The 27973-nt window shown below is 47.7% G+C and overlaps 1 protein-coding gene across 2 annotated transcripts in view; it reads left to right on the top strand.

Moving 5' to 3' along the window:
* Positions 1-27973, top strand: part of ATRNL1 (attractin like 1) — a 2088076-nt gene that overhangs the window by 1355985 nt on the left and 704118 nt on the right. For both annotated transcript variants that reach the window (XM_069239275.1, XM_069239274.1), the window contains exon 25: positions 3438-3499. In XM_069239275.1, coding sequence (XP_069095376.1) covers positions 3438-3499 — 62 coding nt within the window. The remainder of the gene's footprint in view (positions 1-3437; positions 3500-27973) is intronic.

Below are 27973 nucleotides of genomic sequence, written 5' to 3'. Positions count from 1 at the left end.
AATAATTTCCCACCATGTTTTTAGGAGCCTTAGATGATAAAAATCAATCAGGGGGACCATTAGCCAGATTCCTATTCATCCTTGGGAATGTGCTGTCAGGGCCGGCTTTCGGACGGTGAGAGCGGTGCGGCCGCCCAGGGCGCTGATCTGAGGGGGCGCTGTGTTTAGCAGTAACTTACGGAATTTGCTGTTTAAAAGCACCTGCTGAAAAGTTCCTTGTGCATCCAGCGTTCAGGAAACAATTGACATGTCAAGATACCTCTTGTGATTAATGTTCCTGCTAGTGATGGGTGTTTTGCCTAGCGGCAGCTTTGACTCAATTTAAAGTAGCATAGAGGGTTAATATGCCTGCTGGAGAAAACAGTACTATGGGGCAAATTTAAGAACAGTTGCGCTGCACTCTGTGTGCAGAGCCACTTTCTTGCATCCCTTAGTGCCTCCCCCCTAAGGCCACCATGTGTGCTTCATATTTAAAATATAGCGCACCATGGTGGTAATTAGGGGACTAAGGTCAGAATTTTTTACGCTAGCCCTGCACTTTGCAGGATTATCATCAAAACTGTTGACGCTAATCCTCAAAGCTCCCAGAGGCCCATTGTAACCAATGGAAGCCTCCTTCTAATGCCAGCTTTCAGGAAAGAATTAAAATGTCAAGATACCTTTTGTGATTAATGTTCCTATTAGGGAGAGAGATGGGAGTTTTGTCTAGTACAGCTTTGACTCGCAATAAGGTAGCGTAGAAGGTTAATATGCCTGCTTCAAAGAACAGAATGATATTTTATGTGGATAGCTGAGTGGATTAGTAAAGCCAGCCTTCCCAAGTGCTTTAAAAACATTGGCTGTATGTGAAAGGGGGGGCTATGGCAGTGGCCTAATGAAACTGAAGGACCCCCTCCCCGTCCCTGCAAAGTACCTGTAGGGATCCCCCTCCTCCCTGGACCCAGTCAAGGGCCTGCCGCCCCTACCCTGTGTACTGAGCTGAGGGGGAGGGCCTAGAGCTGGGGGCACCGGGTGGGAGTGAGTGAACCCGAGGAGGTGGTAATGGGGGGTGGGAGTGCCAAAAAAGACTGTTGCACAGGACACCACCAGCGCTAAAGCCGACCCTGTATGCTGTAGTTCCCTGTAGTGACTCTTTGATCTTATGCTGGCTTCCTGCCTCGGGCCATGAAAGTGCTTTGACGCCTCATCAGGGGTAGTAAGCGCATTATAAACGCAATTACAATACAATACAATGCAATGTGAGTACCAGGGGAATGTGATCTCAGGGGTTTTGGGTCTCTGTAGATTGTTAAACACACTACCTGGTTTTAGTAATGGTTTATGGTGTCTGGTGCAGAGCTTAAACTTAAAATGGGCAGATACTGTCCAGTACTAAGTTTAATTTGCAAGGGAAAGCACCTGCACTACCTAGCACTGCAGCAGTACATTTAATGGAAGAGTACAGGTACTTTTCAGGAGCAAACAGCGGCCCTATTACATATAAGGCACACTTTCTCTGTTTGCGCCACAGAGTTTAAAGCAGTTGTGGGAAAGTGCAAACATAGAAAGTGTGGCCTATTACATTGAATGTGCTGCCCCAGGGTAGCCGCGAGCTCACGCTGCCCTGGGAGCAGCGCATTCAAGTGAAAAATGGAGCGGCTTTAAAGCAGCCGCTGTGTGTTTCACTGTGCAGGCTGCAACGCGCCTGTACTTTTAAGGGGGATTAGAGATCCCAGTGCAGGCAGGTGCAGTGAGTGATTGCACCCGCTTGCAAGTGGATTTCCGGGAGGGTCCACAGAACCCCCTTGCCTCCTCCAGGGGGCTGCCATCAGTGGCGCACTGACAGTGCACTACCTTTTAGGTGGTGCATGGTCAGTGCACCTCCAGACATTTTATTTGCCTCTGCACCAGCCACTATAATGAGGCGTGGGCGCAGAGGCAAAGGGATTTCCTCATTTGCATGGGACCCCACCCCCATGCAAATGAGGGACCACCCTGTTGCTATATGTGCGCTAGCACTGTCGGTGTGACAGAAAGGGCTGCACAAGTGCCTGTGGTCCTTTCTGTAACACCAAAGTGCCCCGTGGTTGCGCAAAGCAGGCGCACGTGCTCATTTTGCCCCCGAGGCACTTTCCATAATCCAGCCCCAGGTATTTTAAAGAGTGGCTACCTGCGCTTCTGAATTTCCTTTTAAAGCCCTTGCGGGTCCCCTGCCTCTATATGTCCATTCCACTCAGCTTTGTTTGAGCCTATCAGGTTGCTTCCTGGGGCCCGGCTATTGATGATGATATGGTTTTTCATGTCACTGTTTTTTCATTCTATTGGTTTGTTCCATATTGAGTTCTGAGATCTATGGTTTGTCCTCCTTTGCCGGGATGTTCGTTGTTCGTTTCTATGAAGCACACACGTTCTGGACAATGAGTGAGTTTGATGTCAATGACTGTATAGAATTAATTATCTTCCTACAGACCTTTATCATAACTTCACTAAGTTTATGGTCTCTTTTGGACTTCGAAAAACTGAGGTTTTAATTAGGCTCTGGTCCTACTAGTGCTTCAACTTATTCCACCCAATCATCAACTTCAACACAACACTTCCTGGACGCCCTCGTCAGCCCATTTGGTACACATGCTGGAAAGATATCTACTAGTTTCAGTAGTGGAATCTTGAATTGTGTTAGGGTTGTCCCACCGTTTCATCCTTCTGAGGTTGATAAAAACAAATGTCCCATTTGGTTGTGCAGTGCCTAACACGGTTTTTTACAGGCTGAAAGACAATTGAATTTGCTTTGCACGCACTATAAAAATGGTTACTTTTGAAAATCCCATTGTATTGCTTTGGCCGGATGACTCACATTCTGGTTTATAATTTAAGGAAGGAATGACTGCTTGTGTTTCAGAGGATGTAACAACCTGGCATTGACCTGTGAATTATGATATTGCGTGCTTCACTGTAGTAATCTATGTTAGCATGTGAATTTCGTCTGTGCTTTGGTTTGGAGAGCACTTTTGGCGGGAAAGTTTTGGAGCGTTGTGGTTCAATTACAAGGTGCAACTCCTCCCCAAAGGCCGCGCCTCCTATATAAATGGGACACGGAAGCGGGTGCCTTCTTTGATGGAAAATGATCTCTCGAGCTGCCGCGTTAGATCCTTTACTGTGGTCCTGCAATACGTCAATTAAACAGTACATTTCTGAGGTAACTGATGTTAAACGACCTGCTATAGGAGTATAAATGTGATTCAAATAGCATTTCATTCGTTAACTGACAAACAGGCGGTAAACACGGTGATTGGCTGACTGTGACTAGAGCATCACCCCGCCAGGCCCGGAGGGCACCGTTACTGGAACCGTGTAATGGCCACTTCTCGCCTATATGTTCCTAATCTGATCGTTCCGAATTTGCATTAAAATGGCATGTTGACGGACTGTAAATGAATACTTTTTTTTTTTTCTTTCAGATCGCCTTCTCTCAGCACAACACGATCATGGACCTTGTGCAGTTCTTCGTCACATTCTTCAGGTAATTTATTTTTCTGCCGATGATTTGTCACGTCAAGGGTTGGATGAAGGACAAGGTAGGGGCAGGAGCAGCGTTTTATTTGAGCTAGAACTCCCAAGGTGACCCGTCACCACTATAAACATGAGACAAGTATCCACTGCGGCCTAAGGAGGGCGCTCTTTGCATTAATATGAGACAGCAGGTGCTGATAGATGGCACAACAAAGGCCTGCCAGCAAATGGTGCGGTTATCTGTGCCACAGCCAGATTCTGGGAGACAGTGCAGTTTGGCGGTACGGCATTATTAATATTTTGTAGGTCAACAGGTCTCTTTGTAACCATTTTGGGCAGCACGCAGTCATGGATTGAGCAATGGTATAATTGTCCTTCATCATTTTACATGTCTCCATTGATGCAGGCCCTGTCACAAAAACTCTTAATCTTCTCTTAAAAGATGAGCCTGGGACCACCCGTGGCCTGGGTCTCTCCATGCCTTGGGCACTTGCAGTGGGAAGGGTATGAGGGTGGAAATAGACCTAAATCTTTGGTTTATTGGGTGTTAAACTTGCCAGATCTTCTTCTTTGTGTGAATCTCCATATTGTGTTAGGCACGTTTCTACACTCTCTGGGGGGAAATGAGTGAATATAGAGAGTACGAACTGCATCAGGAGGTTCCTCATTTTCTCTGGTTTTCTACGAAGGTCTGGGGTTAGTGTCTCCTCGGTAGGTGTTGCTCTAGGCCAGTGGTTTCCAACCTGTGGTCCGGGCATTCCTGGGGGTCTGCGAAGCCTCCTCAGGGGGTCTGCGACTGATTAGAAAATGAAATAATATTAACAGATTAGGTCCCCAGATTCAGTAATGACTCAGTGGGGGTGTCTGGATTCCAATAAAGATTCAGTGGGAGTCCCCGGTTCCAGTAATGATAAAGTGGGGGTCCACAGCAGTCAAACGGTTGGGAATCAGTACTCGAGGCTACCCTGTGATGAGAATGAACATCATTACTAAGCCAGAAGATGCCAGGAGGACGCTGGTCGCATGCATTAGGGACTTTTAATCTTGCATGGGATCTCTTCTGTTTGCACAGATAGACTGCCTCTCAGAGGTGGTTGCTACATCCCAGGCGAATTCGCATTGTGCCCCTCTGACTGGCCAACGGGGTCCATATGTTTACTTTGGTACTTTTGGTCAGTAAAGTTTTATCAGTAGAAGGGCATTCAGGCCATGACCTGCACCTTAATCTGTCTGAGTCTTCGTGCCCATATGAACGACTGCTTGATAACCATGAATTAGGACTTCTGCAGCAGTCATGCAACCGCCAGCGTCTGCTCCCACATTCCGAGTGAGTTATTTTTCAACCATAGGGAGTCAGTGGCACACCGCGGATGCCAAGGGCCCTAGAACATGGAAGGAAAATGTGCCTAAGGACTACTGTTTGGCTAGCAGATTACAGCAGTACACGGGGTTCAGTGGGCCCCTACAAGGAGATGCCATATTTTCCCAAGGGTCAAACACTTTGGTGAAATGAGAAATCGGGATTAGAACGCAGGCCACAGTTTAGCCACTTGGAGGGCTGGTCCAAAGAGTCCCCTGTAGCTAATTTCCTTAAAAAACTTAAGTGCAACTCTTAATATATCTACAATTTATCTCAAAGTTTCTCTTGAATAAAATAGGAATATAAAGGCTCCAGATATCATGTCACACACAATGTTGTTGGTAATAACGGGTAGTACAAAATATCTCTATCGAATAATAACTAAGCTTCACCCCCTTTTCTTTGTTTCCCTCCGGATTTATTTTTCACTAATGGATAGTCGATGTATTTTGTTGTGTGTTGTACCTAGATATATAGATGTTTCACGGTGTGGTGGCTTAGTTGTGGCACTTGAAGGAAACGTGAGTTCCACTCCTTACTACCATATTCGAAACATCGTGTAATCCAGGGCAAATTATATCTCCATGTGTTGCAATATTTTTCAGAAATCAAACCTGCTTAGAAACAAGGTAACTGTATGCACACATTGCTATAAAAAACAGACATCACCAAAAACAAACACTCCTAAAATCTGTTATTAAATCACTTTACTATCTCCTCCTCTCCCCAGATACCTGCTGTGATGGATTGTGGGAACCGAGGGCCACATATATTGCGCCTCCTGCTCCTAGGGCAGAGACTTTCCTTTGCACTATAATGTGTTGCTACATATTAGAGCAAGGCCGACAATCGCTCTTCTGTCTACCTAATGTTCGGCTGCATGTTAAAAAGAGGTGTTAATTTCAATGTGGTGTGCCACAGTGCATAAGAGGAGAGCCCTTGCACGTGAGCACACAAGCAGTTTTGAGGTGTGAAGTACACCCAAACCATGGGTCACCAGTGAGCCGCAGCAGGCTTTCGTGAGGGTCCAAGGCCTAGTGAGTCAGCGAAGCCCCAGAAGGTGCCTGAAAACCAATCTCAAAAATTCAGGTAGCCTACTGCCCTTCTGTCTGCCAAAAAGGCAGCTCCTTCGCTATGGCGGAGAAGCGTAACCCGCCCCTCCCAATCCCCCCCCCCCCCCCCCCCCACAAGGAGCAGCAGACGCTGCAATCCTTTAACAATAAAACAATAATAAACTGTGTCTATTATTGTTTTGTTGTTAAACGGGTGGGCCATGGGGATGACGGGGACGAGGGGGAGTGCACTGTGCACTCCCCTCAGTGGCATGTGTGTTTGGCTGGCTGGCTCGCTCGGCCGCCTCACGCTTTTACCACGCACCAAGCCACGACTGTGCTCGACTGTGCTCACTGGTGGAGAAAAAAAAATAAAAAAATATCATGGGTATAAAGCTTGGATTAATCTGATATAATAGTAATTATTCTCGGAGGCGTTCTAGTCCGTTGTGAGATTTTTTTACCCATTGTTTTACTAATGACTAAAACAAACAGTATACAATGCAGTACTTGTCCTGCTCCTGAAGGCACAGTCCAGTAGAAAGAGGCAAGCTGCATACCCTTTGAACTGGAGCATCAGACCACTTTTGTTCTCTTTGGACCTTATCAAGGAGGTTCATCTTTATTTGTGTGAAACAGCAAGCACAGGATCCATGTCTGGACATATCAGTCAGAAGGCATCTTACTTTTGTTTCTATCCAGAGTGGAAGTGGCCCAACATTGTGGGCTGGACTGGAAGGGCCATGGCTGATTTGCGCAAGGTTGTTGCCTTTTTGGAGAGGGACAGTGAACAAAATTGACGGACTGAAACACCTCCTGTGGGCTTACAGGTTACAATCTCCTTTCGCTTCCTCTCTCTCAGGGCCATAGATAAAGTAAGGCTAAAGCGGACAACACAACATTGTCTCTAGACTCCATGTAAAAATTCAATGAGATGTATCAGTTACTGTTATTTGTAAGAAAACATAAATGCAAGCAGTACCTCTGGTGGTTGTTGTTGGGTATCTCCAATGTGGTGTTGCTGTCTCAGTCTGTGGGGTGCACTTACTAGTGGACACATTTGATGGTGATCCTCAGTGCTGGTCTTTGCCCCGTCCTATGGTCTCCTGCACTGTCCCCCTGGCGGTGGTGTGCAGTGCAGATGAGTGCCTCTGTTCCAAGAGAGGTGGAGTAGTGTGGGAATGGGTGGACAATAGCCACACTTGCTTTGGCTTGTTGAACCTCTAAGCTCTCTTTAGCTGCATCTTCCTCAGGTTTCAACCCACCACCCAGATCAATCAAAGAGTTCGTCCCAGTCACAACAACGATCTTGCCAAGTTTCAGAAAGACAATGTTCCATAATGGTTTTCTTCTAGAGCCGAGCAGTCGTAGGTGCTTCTCCATCTGGGGACCAAAACTACAGATGGTGATGAAGAATATCTGTGTGGCTCAAGCCATCACAGGCATTTTGCTGTTGATCTTGTCTTTAGTGGTTGCTTTGGCCTTCTCTAGCCACCTTTTGTAATTCCTTTAAAACCACTAGTAACCCATACCCGTACCCACCCTTGAACCCTGTAAACTCTTTAAAACCCTTACTACCTTGTACCCTTCCCCACTCATGAATCCTCAAAACCCCTGTAAATCCCTTACCACGTTGAACCCTTACCCATTCAATAGCCCTTAAATCCTTCTTTTGACAAATTACATAATTGTAATTAAAAAGTACTTAACCTTCATGGAAAATACCAAAATGGCCTGCTTGGTAAAGGCATGCATGGTAACGTCCTGCAGGGTAGACACAGCTTGGTAAAGGCTGTATGTTGCCCCAACACCTCAAAGGGGACCTCTGTCTCCTAACGATCAAACCCTAGTGATTGGTTCATTACAAAGGATCTCAGGAATGCTTCTGTGGGGTACTAGCGCTAAGGCTCCGCTAATATTTTGATCTCAAAGCCTCTGCTTTTGGGGGCAACACTGGTGAAGCTGACCCTGGCACATCTGCAACAAATGTATCATGATGCTGCAGCTAAAGCTCTTGAAAGAGCACCAGTATTAGGGTTTGGACTAAGGTGTCACTGGAGGTTTCCTTGTGATTAGACCTGCATTCCGTGAGAGGTCTTGATTGTGAATCTTAAGCAGGCCCTCTTTGTGAAGAGTACTGTGAACGTCGCTTATTCACACTGAGGCAACCCTCTTTTGTGCAGAAAGATGAGGGTCTGTCGGTGAATCCAACCAGATAAAACCCCGTACTAACTGGGGTGGAAAGCGTAGTGGTGGAAACTATGTATCATAGCTTTTTTTGGTGTGCAGTCAGTGCAAATACCAAGTCTTGGCATTTATTTAAAAACTTCATTCTAGGTCAAAGCCTACCAGACAGCACAGATGTCTGTTTTTTAAAGATTTCTTGAGAACATTCTGAAAGCTGACCTAGGAATGCATTCTGCCCATTACCTACTATTGGCTTTGTGGTTTGTAACTCACATATGTTTGCTTGCAGTTTGCTGGTTTTATTTGTTTTAGGCTGTCCAGCACATCTTTGTCCCTCCCTTGGAGTGTAGCCTGTTTGTTACCCCTGTGACTCACTCCTTGGATTCTTCTTTGAGTGCTAACTTTCTGTAAACAGGCCCTCAAATTTTGTTCTGGCTTCTCTTATTTGTTGTGCATTCAAAGACAGAGGTCAAATGTCAGGCTCTGTCTTCTGAGAGAGCTTGGTGTTTACTTTTCTTTCTCTGACCTCAAAGTGAGGGGACTTATTGGACAGTCTTGTGGGTGATAAAGCAAAGGATTTTTTCTAGCACACAACAAATTTTAAATGTCTGTAAATAAACTGTGCAAAAATATCAGAATTAGGAAAGCACAAATGAAGCACATCTTTTAGTAAATCTGAAATGTGGTGGAAACAAATATTTAAATGCAACCAAAACAAATAAATTCTCTAGGTGATGCCATTTCCACACATTATTGTTTGTGTGCTATAAAGGTTTATCAGTAAAACTGTATGTTTGTGCAAAAGTGTTGCTCATTTCAATTGAAAATGTGTTGTCTGTTATGGCAGTGAGCTACCACACCATGTGTACACCACTGTGAGCCAATCCACTCTATGCCACACCACTCCACTCTTTGTATTTCTACTTCCTTCTAGTATACAACACTTATCTCCATTCTACCCCACTCTATGCCACTGTACTCCACAACACTCTACACCTCTCTATGCCACTCTGTCACTCTGCTGCACTCTATACCTCTCTGACAGTCTAAAGGTAGTAGGATCAATGTGCAAGAAGAGAGTAATAGATCAAAATGATGGTGCTGTAGACTCCCCGGCATGAGTGGCCAATGTTCGTGGTCATGCTCCTACCAGGAGCGGGATGCGGCTATGCAGGGCCAGAGCTGCTTGGATTGAAGTGGACAAGGTGGGAGCAGCAAAGCGGGGCAACAGGCCGCTTGGGTGAAAGTCAAAGCATTACGAGCAGCAAAGCTTAGCAGAAGCCAGTCGATTTAAAGTCGAAGAGTTGCGAGCAGCGAACCATGGCAGAAGCCGCTCGGTGAAAGTTGAAGAGTTGCAAGCAGTGAAGCTTAATAGAAGCCGTTCGAGTGAAAGTGGAAGAGTTGCAAGCATCGAAGCTTGGGAGAAGCCGCTTGGCTGAAAGTTGAAGAGTTACAAGCAATGAAGCTTAGCAGAAGGCGCTTAAGTGAAAGTCGAAGAGTTGCGAGCAGCAAAGCTTAGCAGAAGCCTCTCGAGTGAAAGTCGAAGAGTTGCGAGCAGCAAAGCTTGGCATTAGCTGTTAAGGTGAAAGTTAAAGAGATGCAAGCAGAGAAGCTGGCGGGGGCCGCTTGAATATGAGGTAGTTGCGATGAGAGTGGCAAAGCAGGGCAGAATCCACTCGGTGAAGTTGATGTGATAAGAGCTGCTAATCAGGGCCAAAGCTGCTCGGGTGAAGTTGCTGCAATGCGAGTGGCAAGGCATGTCAGAAGCCACTCAGGTGAAGTTGTTGTGAAACGGGTGGACAGGGAAAGCAGGACCGCTCGAAGTCACACTGGGCTTGGAGATAGAGTATTGAGTTAATGGGTAGAGATCAGCAATGCATCACAACCAAGCAGGGCAGCAGTTCCTGATAGCAGTCAATCCTGGCACACAGCAGTCTTTACTCCAGCAGCATTTCTTGAGTCCAGAAGTGTACTGTCTTAAATAGGTTATGGGCCCAGTATTTATATCAAAATGTGCCTTTGATGTGTGGGGTCACTATAATGAGTTCTTGTGAAGTGCACAGGTCCTCCCCCTCGGCTGCAGACTATCAGTGGGAGGTAAGCAGCCCCTTGAAATCAGCCCCTTTGTGTGGACTCCAAACACTACCCCTCTGAGGTGTAAGTGTGAGCTCTTCCCAATCTCCTCCCCAGGAAGACCCATCAGTATGCAGATGCATGCTGACACATTCTAGTATCCTGTGTTGTGGGTGTCTGAAGGGAATACACAGGTGTAGGTGTCACCTAACCCAAGCCAGATGTATATTGGAGATACAGTGTGGGCACACAGGTCAGTGAGTGCAGAGAAATGCCTACTTTCTAAAAGTGGCATTTGTAAAATAGTAATATTAAATCTAACCTTACCGCAAGAGAGCATTTATTATTACCATTGCAATGGTACTAAACTTGGTGCAGCTACTCCTCTCAGATCAGGAATTACAGTTTAAAGGTACTATAAAGAATTGCCAATGCTGGCCTAGGAGAGGGGTAGGCCTCACAGTAATGGAAAATGACTTTGAGGAGTTTTCCATGCCAGGACAGAAGAACTTAAAAATATATGTCCTGCCTTTTGCTTACATGGCACTGTGCCCTATTGGCTGCTTAGGGCCTACCTTTGAGGTGACTTAAATATAAGAAAAAGGGTGGTTACAGCGTGGTAGAGCTTTTAAATGCCAAGACAGCGTGGCAGTTAGACTGTGCACACAGGCTGCGCTGTGGCAAGCCTGAGACATGTTGACCCACTAGTGCCTTTCATGACAGAATCTATTGGGTAATATTATGTCAGTCCACCTCCAAACAAGTGGAATTTACTAAAAGTTATTATAATGGACTGTGAAAATCGTATGTTCCAGTCAGGAGGAAGTTGTTCGCCTAATGTTCTCCTGTGAAAGTGTATTGAGGGGATCCTAGGGGACACCAGAGTGTCTTCTGTGCAATGTATATATGGATACTGCTTTATAAATTAATTGAAAATTGCGACCATATAAAATATTTTATTTTTGCATAAAAACAACACACTTGTTTAATTTGTTGAACCTTTTTACTGTTTGTTGCAACACTGATTCTGAAGATTCATTTGTGGTACAGTGTTGCTGTGTAGTAGATTGCAAAAAAATCCTCCACAAACATTTGCTTTCTGCAGCATGTCCGCTAGTAGCATTTAATTTACAGGCCCTAGGAATAGGATATACCACCCTCCAAGGGACTTACAGGCAAATTCAAATTGCCAATAGTGGAGACACCAATGTTACCATGTTTTTAGGGAAGAAGTACCTACATTTTAGAACTGATCAGTGGTGAAATGCTCAGAGTCCTAAGACCAACAAAAAGATACAGCAACAAAACAGGAAGTAAAAACAAAAAGTCTAGGAATAGGCCACCCTAAGGATGCCAGGTCTAACAACGCCAGTCCACTCTGCCACTTTACTGTTCGCGACTCTAGGCCACTCTACTCCACTGTATGACACTCCACCCTATGACACTCCACTCTACTCTGTTCCAGTCCACTCTACAACACTCCACTCTATAACAATCTACACCACTTAATTTTACAATAGTTTACGCCACTCCACTCAATGCACTTCACTTTTCAAAACTCTACACCACCTAACTCAAGGACACCATACTCCACTCTATGCCACTTCACTCTTCGCCACTCCACAACACTCCACTCTAGGACACTTTATGCCACTCCACTCTTAGACACTCTAAGCAACTCTGTGCCACTCCACTTTACTACACTGCTTGCCACTTTACTCCACTCTGACACTCCACGCTATGTTACTCCACTCTGACACTTTACTCCATTCTTCGTTACACCACTATACTCCTCTCCACTCCTCAGCACTCTACTTCACACTACGTCATTACACTCTACACCGCTTAAATCTAGGCCACTCTACACTACAACATTCCACTCCGCTGTTCGCCACTCTATCATACTCCATTCTGTGCCACTCTCCTCTATGCCACTAACTTTTATTCATGCTGAACAGCAGCCACACAAGTGTTCAACATGGCTAGATCTCATTGACAAAGCAGATAACTCTTGCATAGGCGAGACCTATTTGGCTTTGTCAGCCATTGGTTGTTTGTAAGGCTGCTAGCAAATTGTTTATTTGGCGAAAGCACTTTTACTATCAATTGCCCATGTGTCCTGTGCAAACGAAGGCAGTGCAAGGATTTCTAAACTCAGGCTCCAGATGTTGACTGTCCTATTCACCGTCCTCATTCAGCATCTGGTGCAGTCAGACATCAGAAACGACTTCCTAACGGTGGGCCTTCACTGTGGACTAGTTAAGGGTAGATGATGGTGTGTCACCTCAGTCTATTGAATTATACCAGTTTGTATCCAGGTCTAGAATGTATTACTTGCTTGAGTGAAACTTGGTGGTTGTTCTATACTTCCTTCTTGGTAATAGTGGCATCACGTTTGCCAATTCTCTTTATTTCACCTGCATGAGGACTCTGCTGAGGAGAACCTGCTTGTAGCGCGCCTACAGCCAGGATGTGAGCATTGATAGACTGCTTCTATGGATCAAATAGACTACTTTCACGGCAGAAGGCCTGGGGTCTGTTCCCGGTCATCCACAATTCACCATATTATGTAATTGACGGGCAATTACTTATTCTCCCAGTTCTTCAACTTCCCTATCTAGCTAAATTGTAAGCGCCAGCAACATTGGGTGAAAACGAAATGAGGCACTAAATAAAAGCTTTACCTTCAGACTTTAGCCTCGCGCCTCTTCCACTGGAGTGTGGCGTGGGGCAACAGCAGTCCTGATGTTCACGTAATTTAAAACAGCAGTGCAGGCGCAAATCCTCTCACACATAATTTCTTGCTTTATGTGGTTAATTTTTCATTTGACCATTGTAAGCCGTTTTGTATTGAAAAAACTTCATTTTGAAAGAAAAGGTTGTGCATTGCCTCGTCATTACATTATGTGTGCTTAAGCGGCGAGAACATGCCATTAGAAGCAAGTGAGGGCATCCCTAGCGTTGTCCCAGTGAACAGCCCAGCAGCACCGTCGTGTGTTTACATCAGGAATACCGGCGGATGCCGCGCAGCCTGGGTACTCGCCTCGCTCGTCGAGAGAGCTGCTTTCCAAGGACCCCTCGTCCACTCTAAACCCATGCCCTGCACCTCATGTACCCTGATGAATTCGCGCGCTCCGGCCTGGAAACCCCGGAATCGATCGCAGTAACGCGGCAGGCAAGAGTCGGGCCCTCTCCCCAGAATAGAAACTGCCAGGCGGCATCGAGGGACTGCAGCAGCTAAAATATTTACTGAAAATCACGGAAATGAAGTTAGCTCTCTCCGCAGAATGGATTTTGCCGCCTCATTTCTAGAAGCCGAGCAACATCGATTTCCAGTTTATGATGAATTAAGCAATTTCGTTAGGCTTTCTTTTGGAGCCAGTGGTTCTGGGGGTGTCCGTTGTTTGCTGCTGTGTGATGGGGTACACATTTCCTGCCTCCTGTCTTTATCATTTATTGGTTCAGCTGATAATGTGCAAAATCTGTCTTTGGGACTTCCTGGAAAATGAATATGTTTTAATCAGGCTCCACCCCGCCTCTGGCAGTCCCTCTCACTCTTTGGTCCATGTAAATGTCTTTATCTCTTCCGATTTCATGAAAAGTTGTCTCATGTAATGTAAGTGAAGGGGTGAGTTGTGTCTTCTCCTGTGAAAAGCAATGGGAAACAGCCATCAGTAATTCCAACTCTTCGTGATGCTGGGAACCGTGTTGGGGTGTTCCATAAGGAAGGTCTTGCAGAACTATGACTGGTGGGAATTAATGTATCAGTGAGATCTCTAGTGTGGTGGAAGTACAGAGCAGACCAATACTGTGCGGCTCTGCCTCAGAGCAGTGAGACAATACAGCACTCAGTTCTACAGCACCCTCATCAAACCAACACACAAACAGCAGCCACCAAATGGATTCACTACTAAACCCATCATCACCCCATTACACCCTTCTTAAGAAACATACAATGGTTATAGTGAGGGAGACCAACATCTTCAAGCCCCTATGCATAATACCCAAAGCAATTGCAAGTCTAGTTCTTGAGTAGGGAATATGTAACTTTCGTATAGTTTGAACATAAAAGAAGGACTTAAAAACACAGAAAAGAGAAGAAGCAGTGCCAAACTACCAAAAACATTTTTCCTCAAAGCCAACAATAGCACGTCCTACAGACACTATGTGCTGCCTGGAAATCTTGTAGAAGGTGCAAAGTTCCCTGACGTTTGGGATTAGCTCAACATCAGGAAATGCTGTCATATGATGTCACATCATGTCACATCACACTCATCATAAACCATCACATTAAAGTATACAAAATCACATTGCTTCAAGTCATATAGCTTTATTTAACGTCATATTACATAACCTCATAGAACACAATGCAAAATCATGAAATCATTTAACAACATATGACTTAACAATAGGAAAACAATTCATCTGTCTGAATACAGCAACCATCCCAGCGTTTGCTTGTAAGTAGATAGTAATTTGCTTGTGTTTTACTGACAAGCACAATTTGAATTATGAAGTAGATATAGGTCTTGCCCTCTCAGGCATTCTTCTTATTAATCTAGTGCATATTTTGGAAGAAACCGGACAGGAGAAAGAGTTTACAAGGATGCATATGGTTGAGGCAGCGGTTCAAGTTGTATCACCAAATTCCCTTCATTATGTCCTCACCATTTTCTTTGAATTATACTGAATTCTAAGATGTGTCCACCTCACTAGACATGAAACACACAAAAGGTGATGCGAGGAATGCTTGCAGTTTGTCTAACCACTGGCAATCACTCAGGGTAGCATCCTAACCCATTGTTCTTCGCCCACCATGCTCCCTTAGTTTGGACCCAGATATAGGCAGATCAGCCTTGATCCTGCCCCTCGTGGGAACAGTCTAGTCCAAACTGCCAGCCAGGTCCTCACCAAACTGGAACACAAGTTGTAGCTTAATTTTAGTGGCACAGTGAGCATGGGACCCATGTCTGGGCTTACCCTGAGTTAAGGCTGACTTGCATATGGCTGGGTCCAGACTGAGGTGGCATAGTGAGCAAAAGAATGATGGGTTGGGATGGTACTCCAAGTGATTGCCAGTGATTAGACAAATTGCAAGCACTCTTCCCATCACCTTTTGTGTTTGAGGCACCTCACTAGACAGACAACCCTCTATCCTGCTCTGGGGCCCCTCCTTGCGCAAATGCCTCTTCTTTTTGAGCTCCTCTCCGACAGACCATGACTTTGGTTGATTGGTTTAACTTGCATTTTTTTCATTAAAATTTATTTGGCCTGATACTGACTCTTGACTATCAAGATATAACTGTGCCTGCAAGGTAACAACATGTTACATGAGTAGGTTTCAGATGGGATGCAAGCCAGAAGGATTCCCCAGGCCCCTGTGCAATAAAACAGGAGTCTCCTACCTGACAGTAGTTGGGTCTTCTGGCTATTTCCTAGCTTTAGAGGGACTGAGCGGAGGTAAAATGAATGAGTGACATAAGAGACCATGCCCTACAGTATTCCTGTTGCCATGATGGGTGGACTGACTTGGATGACTTGTTTGAAGGAGCATAGCATCATCTGTTCGTGTGACATATATGGCCTTTGACTAATATCTAAGAAGCCATGGCCTCATACTGGTGCTGACAGCTCAAGGCGTGCCCCGTATGGCCCATGGATGCCCTGAACAGAGATCTGCAAATGTCATATCAACAAGGTGGACATGGTAGGCAATGGGGCAGCCATTTTCTTTCCATTTTCTTCCAGCTCCGGGAGGTTTAGGAGTGCAGGGGAGCCTTCTGTGAAATATTTGTATTGCTTGTTAAGTGCAATAGGAGCAGTAAGAATCTATTATAGGGATTTTGCATAAGCATGGACCCTGATGTGAGGAAATGCACTAATCCAAGCCCTGTCATCTCAATGCACATGATCCTCTTATACATTTCACAATGCCCCCTCTCAAGATTCTAGCAGCTTGAGCATAGACAGAAGTCCCTTCCATCTCCAGAGTGCAGCTCCATATTTGGGTTTCCATCTGGTCTAATATCTAGGCACAGTCCAAATCGGAAGATCTGGATATCCGTCATCTGACTCCGCACATTCATCCAGCCTGTCTTCCTTCACCTCTTGAGCATCCTTTCGATATGCTGATGATTGATTGAAAGGTGGATGCAGCACCTTATCCACACACAATCTGCCAAGGAAGACCAGTCCCTGCTTGCAGCTGGAGGAACCTCAGTCTAGTGCCAGTGGCGGACATTTACGTCAGTTCAGCCATTCTTTCCCTTTAGTGCGACGGAATGTCAGTGGCCTTATTGTTTACAAATAGTGGGACTTAGATATGATTTGTGGTACTCAGGTGCACTCCGTGGTTGCACCATCAGATGATTCATATGTCTTATATCGGCTAACCTCTTGAGACGCATGCTAATGGACAATGACACTGCATCTTCCGTGCAGACAGTGTACACTAAGGACAACTCCACCTTAAAGAACTTGAAGTCCTAGTCCAGTCTTAATCCGGACCTTAAACAGTAACTTCAGTTTATGGATCACGGTGTTTGATTAAAGATTCACAGACTCTGGTTTTGACTGAGCGGGAGGGGAGTCACTGAATGTCACATCTCCACAAAAGTATAGTGTACAGGCCAGGTTTTTGACTGATACCTCATGCAGTGACCTGGAATTAATATGAATGTGGCTGCACAAGCAGAGAAAAGAGTGGAAGGCTTTCTGTGGGGAAAGATGACCATTCGCACTCTGGTGTCAGCCTTTTGTTAGTACTTCAAGCCAGTACTTGAAATGGAAAAATAAAAGTGCAGGTACTCTGCACCTAGAGTACCTACTTGTTTCTGAGAAGGGCTGGTACTCTCCAATTAAACGTATTACGTTTTTCTTGAACAGTGCAGGTACTCTCCATCTCCAAATAAAAAAGTGCAAGTACTCAGTATGGACAGTACCGGCCCATTTAAAGCACTGCTTCAAGCAGTACTTTCAATCCATAGGTATGAAATGATGAGAGAACACACCTTCTAGATCAGGGGGGTTTAAACTGGGGGGCGGACCCCCGTAGGGGGGCCTCAAGTGATCCCAGGGGGGGCACCAAGCTGTGGTCAAAAGAGTCATTACACAAATAACAGTGTTTTGTTTTAAGCCAAAACATGTTATTTCATTTATAAAAAAGGTAACAGTACTTAACTGCAATGTTTAAATACATCTAGACATATTTAAACATTGCCATCATTATAAAATCATTGTGAAAAAATTCTGATGGGGGGCCCAATGATTTATCTTTTTCAACTGGGGGGGCAGCATTAAAAAGTTTGGAGACCACTGTTTTAGATGGTAGAGCTGAAACACCTCTCTCCCTCTACTCAAAGACCTCGACAGTAATGTTTACTGTGCTTTAGAAGTGGGGTCTGACGTAACAGTTGAAGGACATCTTGCTTAATTCCTCAATGTCTGCGAAGGGTTAGGGCGAAGGCCCGCGACCACCGGGAGCTCAGAGTGGCCGGAGCGGAAACCCAACCGCGGCCCTGAGCATATCAATCGCGCCAAAACATGGCGCCCAAGACAAAAAGAAAAAGGGTGGCGAAGGCACCCCCCCCCCCCCTGCACTTCGCCTTCCGGCCCCATCGTAGGGCCAACGCGTAGGGCGGAAACGGAAAGAGGTGGGGGGACAGGAAGAAGCGCATAACCAATCGGGGGAGCGCAATTTTGAAAACAAACAGCAAGGGGGGGGGGGCACCCTGGGGGTGGGCAAAGGCATTTAAAAAGGGGGCTGCCCGGCACCTTGGGCAACGCAGGTGACCGGGCAGCCAGGAGGAGAGAAACGACGCTCGCCAGCCTAAAGAAGCAACAAAGGAGAGGAGACAAAGAACCAACAGCCAACGGACTCACCTGTATCCTCGGACCGGCGAGCACTCAGTGAAACACCACCTCTCTGCCCCGAAGACGCGGGGGACCGCACAGCAGCTGCGACTCGACCCCGGACACGGCCAGCAAGCAATCCAAGGACGAGGTTACCTGGGCGTCCACTCCGGTTGCCAGGAAAAGCGAACGTCGGCCGTTCGCGGCTTTCCCTCAGCGCCGGCGGCTCTGCCTGGGGGACCGCGCTCCCAGCGCGACGCGACCCCAGGCTCAACTGAGCCTTCGAGCCAGCACCGAACGCGCGGCCAATACAGCGGAGACAGGCTCCAGCGCCTCGGGGGACCGCGCCCACAGCGCGACGCGACCCCGGCACCGCCTTGAACCAGGCGCCAAGCACCAAGCCCAGCGTGCCGGCGAGCACGAGGCGAACACCCGGGGGATCGCGCACTAAGCCTCAACGCGACCCCGGGTTTTTTCCAACCCGCTGTGCGTGTGCCGTCGCGCACCAAGTTCAGGGCAGGAGCCCCGCCAAGCGGAACTTAAACGCGCGTCAGCGCATTACAGCACCCCTTACCAATTTCAGCGAGAGAGCCCCGCCGATCAGCTGAACTTCAACGCGCGTCAGCGCATCCCAGCGCCCCGATCACTGAGAGCGTCCCAAGCCGGCTCCGAAAGCGCGGCTAGGCTCCCTTACCTTGAGCCGCATAGCCTTGGGGGGGACCGCGCTTTTAAGCGCGACGCAACCCCGGGCAGCGTGCCGAAAACGCGGCTACGCCCCCCCTCGCCACTACCGACTCTGCCCTGGGGGACCGTGCTGTTAAGCGCGACGCGACCCCGGGCAGCACGCCGGACGGCGCCTCACCGCAACGGACGCAGCGGCAAACGGGCCCCAGGCAGTTGGCAGACGGACATATTACACACAGAAACACTACCCGGGTCGGGGGACCGCGCATCGCGCGCGACGCGACCCCGGCCACAGAGAGCAAACCTACGTTGGAGAGGCCTAGACCTGGCACCAGCACCCTGAGGGACCGCGCTTTTCAGCGCGACGCGACCTTGGGCACCGCCACGGGCAGAGCAACACTCAAACAGAGTACAGATCCAGTGCACAGGGCACAGGAGGGAGCGCTGCAAAGGAGCCCTGGTGAACCAAACAGCTTGTCGACTGGGGAAGGCCCCTTGAGCAAGCAAGCCTAAGTCCAGCAAATTCCAGAGTGGCAAACCAACATGGAGAGGGTGGAGACCAACGGAGAGCTGGATCTGGAGGAGATCATCAAAGCGGCGAGAGAGGCAGCAACAACGCGCAGCAAAGACTGGATCCTCAAACAAATAAAGGGCGCAGGGACAGGCGAGGAGGACCTGCGCGAAGTGCGCGGGGACAGCAGCGCAACCAAGGCGGCGGGAAGCGACACAACACCTCCAGAACCAAAGAAGCGACAAAGAAACGCGAGCAGAGGAGCGAGAAAAGGGGACAGGAAGGAGACAGGCGAGCCCACGGAAACTGCAACCCCAGGGCCAAGCAAGAAAGCGAAGACATCGAACGGTGAGCAAATTAGCATAATTGTGCAAGAATGTCTGAAATCCATGGCACCGTTACTATTTGTTAGGCCAGGTGGGGGGGGGAACCGAAAACGAGCCTGGGGTCTCAGAGATAAGGAAAGGCTCACCCCCCAGAAGGGCAAGAGGGGAAAAATCCCAGTCAGCCAGGGCAGCCAATACACCTGACAGGAGCACGTCACCGGGCAGTGGGGGGGAAGAACCAGCACACCCAAGATCCCCAGCCAGGCCCACGCAAGCCTGGGGCACAGGGCCAAACAGACCAGCACACAGACGGCGCCACACAACGGCGGAAGGGCAGTCCCCTGAAGCTTACAAAAGAGGGTCCCTAGGGAAACCTTACATGGTATCAAGGGCCCCTGGGCTAGCAAGTCGTATCTCACTAGCAGTGAAAGAGAGGATTTGGCGCAGGGAGTTCATAGATATTTTTACGTTACTGGAGATACAGGTGGAAGGCTTAGACTTAACCACAGTAGACAAGAAAGAAGAGGACAGGAGGGAGCGCAACCGGGTTAGGAAGGAAAGGAACTTTGACAACTGGCTGGATGCCTTTAGGATAATGGCATGTATAATAGTGGAGAAATTTCCACACTGCGCAAAGGACCTTTGGCTCTACGAATCAAAAATCCACGATGCACATAGGCAGTTCTCAGGGGACGCCTGGCTAGACTACGACAAAGGTTTCAGGTTAAAGATGCAAGCCCACCCAGAAATGGAGTGGGACGAGGAGGATGTAGAAGGGTACATGCATAAAATGATGGTAGCAAGGGAGGCTAGGAACTGGACCCAAAAAGGAGAGCAGCCCTTTCGCGGAAACTTCACGAAGAATAGGCAAGAAAAGGGCAAGCCCTACCCGAAGAGACAGCCATTTACACAATGGAGAGGGTCCCAGGCAGCGAGAACGGCACCCGCCATTTGCTACAAATTTGAGAAAGACGAATGCTCATGGGGAGCAGCATGCAAGTTCAGGCATGTATGCTCTGCCTGTGGGGGAGGCCACCCCGCGGCGGAGTGCAAACGGGGGGGTAGCAATACCACCAAGCGGGAAAAAGACAGAAAGAAATGAGCGCACCACACACATTGACTGGCTAGGGGGAGAGGTAGAGTTGGCGACATCCCCAATTAACACAGTCAGGTTAAGGCAACTTGCTAATGAATACAATAACCAACAAGATGCGAAATTGATATGCGAGGGGTTCGAACTAGGCTTCAAGATACCATCCACACGCAGACCCCACAACAAGAATCCAAAGAACTTACGCTCAGCAAGCGAGTACCCAGAAGTCATAAAAGACAAAATTAAAAAAGAGATAGAATTAGGAAGAGTAGAGGGCCCGCTCCCCTTCCCCACCCCGCAAGAATTAATTATCTCCCCCCTAGGAGTAGTCCCCAAAAAGGAGACGGGTAAATTCAGACTCATCCACCACCTGTCCTACCCGGAGGGGGAGTCTGTGAACGATGGTATAGACCCAGCACACTGCGCAGTAGGATACGCATCAGTGGATGATGCAGTAGATTTACTGCGCGCCAAAGGGCGGGGCGCGTTAATTACAAAAGCAGACGTCGAAGCAGCCTTCAGGCTGCTCCCAGTACACCCAGAGAGTTATCACCTGTTAGGGTTCACTTTTGAGGGCAGAACATACTTTGACAAAGCCATGCCCATGGGATGTTCGATATCGTGCGCATACTTTGAGAAATTTAGCACCTTCATGGAATGGGCACTACACAAGCAGCACCCAAAGGGCAGCAAGCTGCACTACCTAGACGATTTTCTATTCATAGGCCAGCCTAACGGGTCAGAATGCCAGGAGCTGCTAGACGCATTCCAATCCTTAGCAACCGCACTGGGCGTACCGCTGGCGGAAGACAAAACCACAGCCCCTTCCACAAAACTAGTATTCCTAGGGATAGAGTTAGATTCTGAGGCAGGCACATCCAGCATGCCAGTGGACAAAGTCGCAGACCTCCAAAGTACCATCAAACGGTTATTGGGGAAGCAGAAGGCACATTGGGAGAGCTACAGGAGCTCATAGGCAAACTTAACTTTGCTGCTAGAGTGATCCCCGCAGGCAGAGTATTCTCGAGGCGCCTTTCGCAGTTGACTAGGGGGCTAGAGAAGAAACACCACCACGTACGTCTGACAGCTGGGGCCAAGCAGGACCTGCAGACGTGGCAAGCATTTTTAGCAGATTTTAACGGGACCCTTATATGGAGAGAAGGCTGGGTCTCCACCAGGCAAATAGAGCTTTTCACAGACGCGGCTGGCAGCATAGGTTTTGGGGCAATACTAAAAAACAAATGGTGCGCCATGAAATGGCCAACAGACTGGTTAAGGCAAGGCCTGAACAAAAACATCACACTAATGGAGCTATTCCCCATCGCGGTGGCACTAACAATCTGGCAGGAGCAGCTAAGAAACATGAAGCTCACACTTTGGTCAGACAACCAGGCTGTGGTCCACGCCATCAACAGGGGGTCGTCACAGTGCCCGGCTATCCTAAAATTATTGAGACATGTGGTGTTCAGGCAGCTGGAGGGTAATTTAGAACTAAGAGCTAGACATGTGCAAGGGATCGCAAACTCTAAAGCTGATGCCCTCTCTCGTTTCCAGATGGGTAAATTCAGGAGATTGGCCCCGGAGGCAGAGAAAGAAATGACCCCGTTCCCAAGCAGCCTATGGGGGCTGGTAGAGGGGATTTAACGACGTTAATAGCCCACGCATTGGCGCCTAAAACGGGCAAGCGCTACACGGCGTACGCAACCAGGGTACTGACAGTGACAGGTTTGAAGTCTTGGCATAACCACGAAGAATCACAGAAAGCAGTCGAACGGTTCATACAATGGGCTTTCTTGCTGAAGAAAACAAAATCATGGGCCCAGGCCCACCTGACAGCAGTAGCACACTTCAGCAAACTGGCAACAGGCAGGGACCCCACTAACTCCCACTACATAAAATCGGCTATGAAAGGGTGGCGCAGATTGGAAGGGCCAGCAGTGGACAAAAGGCATCCCATAGATTACAGGATGCTGAGGCAACTGTTAGGAACACTAGGGGACGTATGCCGCAACAAGTTCGAATGTACCCTTTTCAAGACAGCGTTCTCACTAGCGTTCTTCGGGGCGTTCAGGATAAGTGAGCTCGTGGCGCCAGCAAAAGCAGGCCACGAGAAGGCAGGAATTCAGAGGAATGACGTACACATAGGCCACAGGCAGATGCAAATCATACTAAGGAAATCCAAAACAGACCAACTGGGAAAAGGGGCAAAGATAGAGTTGAAATGCATAGATGATCCGGAAACATGCCCAGTCTGCAACACCCAAGCGCTCCTACAAATCACCCCTGAAACACATGGAGCACTCCTAACACACGAGAATGGGGATTGCCTGAGCCTATTCCAATTCAAATCAATACTCAGGAGGGCGGTGGCCAGGGCAGGGCTCAACACCCAAGACTTCAGCACCCACTCATTCAGGATAGGGGCTGCCACCACAGCAGCCCGCCACGGCATGTCAGAGCCAGGCATCAAAGCAATCGGGAGATGGCACTCCAACGCCTACAAGAGATACATCAGGGAAAAGCCAGGGGGTAACGACCATTGAGTGGACCAAAATTCACACCGCAAATTTCCCCTTCCACCCACAGGTACTCATAAAATGGCGTGGGTGGTCGGTCACTCCTTCATTCACAGAACTAAATCCTGGTGGGAATCAACGGGTAGCACAGGCAGGCAACGCCCACTGGGGACAAACATAAAATGGTTCGGTTTCCCAGGCATGAAGTGGGAGCATTTCATGGACAGAATTAACGAGCTCCTGGCCTCACAGACCCCCCCCCGACGTGCTGGTGATCCACCTAGGGGGGAACGAGCTGGCACAGATGGGAAGGAAAAGCCTGATGGAATCCATTAGGTCAAATCTCACAGCAGCAGCCAGACGCATGGGTGGGACCGCATTGATCTGGTCAGAGATCATCCCTAGGCAGCAATGGAGGGGGGCCATATCAACAGGGGTGTTGGACAGATCAAGGAAGAAACTAAATGTCACAGCCAAAAAATGTTGCATCCAAAACGGCTGGGAGAGTGTCAGACACGGGCTAATCAACCTTCAAAGACCAGAATACTTTGCAGCAGACGGGGTACACCTATCCAGGCAGGGGATAGAAGTGTTTTGGGACAACCTGTGGGCCGCATTAAGGCTCGCCGGCTGCAACTAACTCGAACGAAAGGGGGAGCCGCCCTCGGGCGGTAACCCAAAGGGCGGCGTGGCGGAAAGAAAGGATAAAAGAACTACAAAGGCCACACCCAGAGCCGCGGGGTGGCAAGGCTACTTACCTTGGGATGCCTCACGGCAGGGTAAGGCAGTCAGGGGAGTTACTCGGTAACACGGCACTCGCAGCCCGGGTCCACTGGAGAGCGGGACACAAGGACCAAAACAAGGTAGCGAGCTAAGCCTAAAACCAAAATACGAGTACCCTCCTAGTTAAAGAACGACGGACAACGTGGGAGAATGATTGAAAACAAAGAGCAAACGGCATGCCATAAGAATCATCGTCTAAATGAGAAAGTTGTTAAGGAAAGCATGTAACACAAATGTATCAATGGTATAATGATTTATTGCCCTTAACAGCTAAAACTATGATTGATTTATGACCCTCATAAAAGAAGGGCTGACATGCTGTAATTAACCTCTCAATAAACTGCGGCCAATATATTTCCAAAACTACGATCTGTGGTATCTTTTGCGGATTGGGCCGTCTGGAGGGGTTTAGGGCGAAGGCCCGCGACCACCGGGAGCTCAGAGTGGCCGGAGCGGAAACCCAACCGCGGCCCTGAGCATAGCAATCGCGCCAAAACATGGCGCCCTAGACAAAAAGAAAAAGGGTGGTGAAGGCACCCCCCCCCCCCAAACCACCCCCCCCCCTGCACTTCGCCTTCCGGCCCCATCGTAGGGCCAACGCGTAGGGCGGAAACGGAAAGAGGTGTGGGGACAGGAAGAAGCGCATAACCAATCGGGGGAGCGCAATTTTGAAAACAAACAGCAAGTGGGGGGGGCACCCTGGGGGTGGGCAAAGGCATTTAAAAAGGGGGCTGCCCGGCACCTTGGGCAACGCAGGTGACCGGGCAGCCAGGAGGAGAGAAACACCCACCCACCCACACCTATAGATCAGCAGGAACCCAGAGCGTCGCAGGCTGGGTCGTCGGACGAAAACAGAGGGAAGGAGGCGGCGGAAAGAAAGGATAAAAGAACTACAAAGGCCACACCCAGCGCCACGGGGTGGCAAGGCTACTTACCTTGGGATGCCTCACGGCAGGGTAAGGCAGTCAGGGGAGTTACTCTGTAACACGGCACTCGCAGCCCGGGTCCACTGGAGAGCGGGACACAAGGACCAAAACAAGGTAGCGAGCTAAGCCTAAAACCAAAATACGAGTACCCTCCTAGTTAAAGAACGACGGACAACGTGGGAGAATGATTGAAAACAAAGAGCAAACGGCATGCCATAAGAATCATCGTCTAAATGAGAAAGTTGTTAAGGAAAGCATGTAACACGCTGTAATTAACCTCTCAATAAACTGCGGCCAATATATTTCCAAAACTACGATCTGTGGTATCTTTTGCGGATTGGCCCGTCTGGAGGGGTTTAGTTTCTGACTGTGGTATTCAGTATTTTACAAAGATTGGGCAACAGTAGGTCTATATATATCTGTGCTGCCAAGCCGGGCCTAAAATGTGTAATAGCTTATATAGGGTTACATTAGGGCTGTAAAACTTACCGTTTAACCCAAGGTCACCCCCCAGTCCTCACCCCACCTCCGAAATTCACAGACAAAAAGCATATAATCGCCTTGGCCAGAAGGCAGGTGAGGTGCCCTGCGTGAGGTCACCACTCCCGTGCTGCCCCCGGCCCCGGGTGATCCCCGCTCACACGTTTGCTCTTGCGCAGGCTCTTACTGTCTGCTGACTAAACTTCTATGCTGTTCACGTCTCTCCTCCACCCACCCTCTCCGCTTCTATCCGTGCTCCATAAACTGAAGTCTTTATGGCTTTTTGAGTTTGAAAAATAATAGATTTCATGGGCTGTAAACAAATGTGATGACGGCTGTCACCCCTGTGCGCCGCCGCATTGTCCTCTGAATGAAATCTGCCACTCACCGGCTTTAGTGCTCCAGCCGCCTTTATGACTGCAGTCCGGGCGTATAAGAGCACTCTTTGTAATCGTTATGATTTATTGCTTTTAAAGCGCTGTATAATTGACTTTGTGAAATATGCTAGGAGGACAACCCAGAGGTATAAACTTATAAGGGTGATGCCCTTCAGGGCTCACGGGCCAAGGGATGGCGTGCGCGTGCACGCAGCGATGCGTGATGGCTTCATCGCGCGCGCTGCCAGTCGCTTCACTGCAGAGCACTTAAACAGAGGGGTGCCTGGCACAAAGCAGAGCGAGGCAGTTTTCCCGCGTGTAGGAGGGTGGTGGATAGGTGAGCCCTGGTGAAGAGACTGAGTCAGGCGCTAAAATCCTTGGAAAGGCAATGGTAATGCAGGAATGCAAAAACAGGCTCCATGGGGTAGCCACACATTTGGAGAATTAGGGCTTGGGCTATGGAAGAAAGCCGGGGAGAGTGAAGGACACAGCCAACAAAGAAAAGCTACCAAAGACGTTGAGAAGGGTGTAGGGTAACGCGCTTCCGAGACCCTTTATTGGTCATATATCACATTTTAAGATAGCTTGAGGTGTCGAGGCACATGCTGCTCTGATCAGTGCATAGCCAGAAGGCTTATGTTTTTTCAATACTGATCGGATGCTTCAGGCTGTTAATACACCCGCTGTACATATCTCGGTATAATCTACTGGTTACAGGTTTAATAATCTTAAAATAGTTTAGCAGGTTAATCTGTGGACCGTAATGTGCAATCAGCAGTTCGCAGGTAAACATTTTAGCAAGCAATCTCGGTGTTTGCTTGAGATGTCTTTTTGTAGTCTGCGCGTCATAAATTCCAGTCATGGTAAAAAGATCAGAATGGCTGCTAATAGCTAGCCGCATGTAACGCATAGCTAGCCGCATGTAACATGCAAGGCGTTTGTTTAAATACATTTTTTAAATAATTTAACTCACCATTTCCATCTCCCCCATTGATAAAATGTAGTTTACCAGTGTTGTCCCATCCCCCAGCCAAAGGGCCATTTCAGAAGACGTATGGCGGTCTTCGCTGTCCTATGTTGGTAAATTCACAAGGCTGTTGCCTTACTTGGCCTTATGAGTCCACCAGCCCTGCTTGGGACTTTAGCTTAGATATTTTTAGCAAGTGTTACTATTAACCTGTCATTGGTAACCCCTCGTTTTGTATGTATCAGCTATACTGTAGCACACTGGAGATGTTTGCATGTTGAAGAATTAGACCTGTGAACATTACTTTTTAGGAAGCTTAGCGTTAAGACTCATTTGTGGTTTTCGGTGGAAGTGTACAGGGGATCCATTCAGAAAGATGTTGGAGCCTTTTGGTTGCGTATTTTTCTGGGAGCAGTGAACCTATATTAGATGGAAAGTGCTAAATATTCTACCTGTTTAGGTTATTTCTTGTTTGATACAAGGGAGTAGCTACCAGTGATGCAGCCGGTGCAATGCACTGGGGCCCAGATGTGGGAAATGAAGGAGGGGGGGGGGGCAAGTACAACATTCCCTTGAGTCCTTAGAGGGCACCTCTAATACCGTGCTGGAGTTCGAAGGTGACGGAGCATTAAATATGACATTAAATATAGTTTTTATCTTGTCACATTTGCTGTGTGTTCAAATACTAAGGTCAGATGTCAGTCTAGTCTTCTGACAAATTGTAGTTTATTCTTTTAACAATCAGACTTGTGTTTACTTTTTTGCTTACTGCAAAGTGTGAGTGTTTTGCAGTGTGAACTATGTGAAAATCTTGCTGGTGTGAAAGGGAAGGCTGTAGGATGTTGCTTTTTTCCAACACAACACATTTTAAACAACTGTAAACAATCTACGAGTATTTCAAAATAAATAAACCAATAGGAAAACTGAGCTATAGCATTTTTTTCTAATTCTAAAATGTGACAGAAGCAAAGATTTTAATACAATCAAAACAAATCAATACTTTATTTGACAACAAATATTCACTGACACCCAATTTCCACACATTATCAGTTGTGCTCGATATAGTTTTGTTAGCAAATTATATGTCTGTGCAAGTTTAGTGGTCATTTCAGTGGACAATATTTTGTTTGCAAATTACAGTGGCTACCATTCCATGCTTTAATAATGTATTTGTAACTGTGCTCTGAAATGGACCATCAGCTACATACCACATCCATATCACTCTCCTACTGAATGGGCGTGGCTCACCTGCAACACCCTGTTTTGTTTTGTGATGCTTGGATTTTTCAGAAGCCTAT

This window comes from Pleurodeles waltl, chromosome 6 (genome assembly GCF_031143425.1).
Source record: "Pleurodeles waltl isolate 20211129_DDA chromosome 6, aPleWal1.hap1.20221129, whole genome shotgun sequence".
NCBI classification, from domain to species: Eukaryota; Metazoa; Chordata; class Amphibia; order Caudata; family Salamandridae; genus Pleurodeles; species Pleurodeles waltl.
The sequence above is the reverse complement of the archived record's forward strand: the minus strand, read 5'-3'. Positions and strand labels throughout refer to the sequence as shown.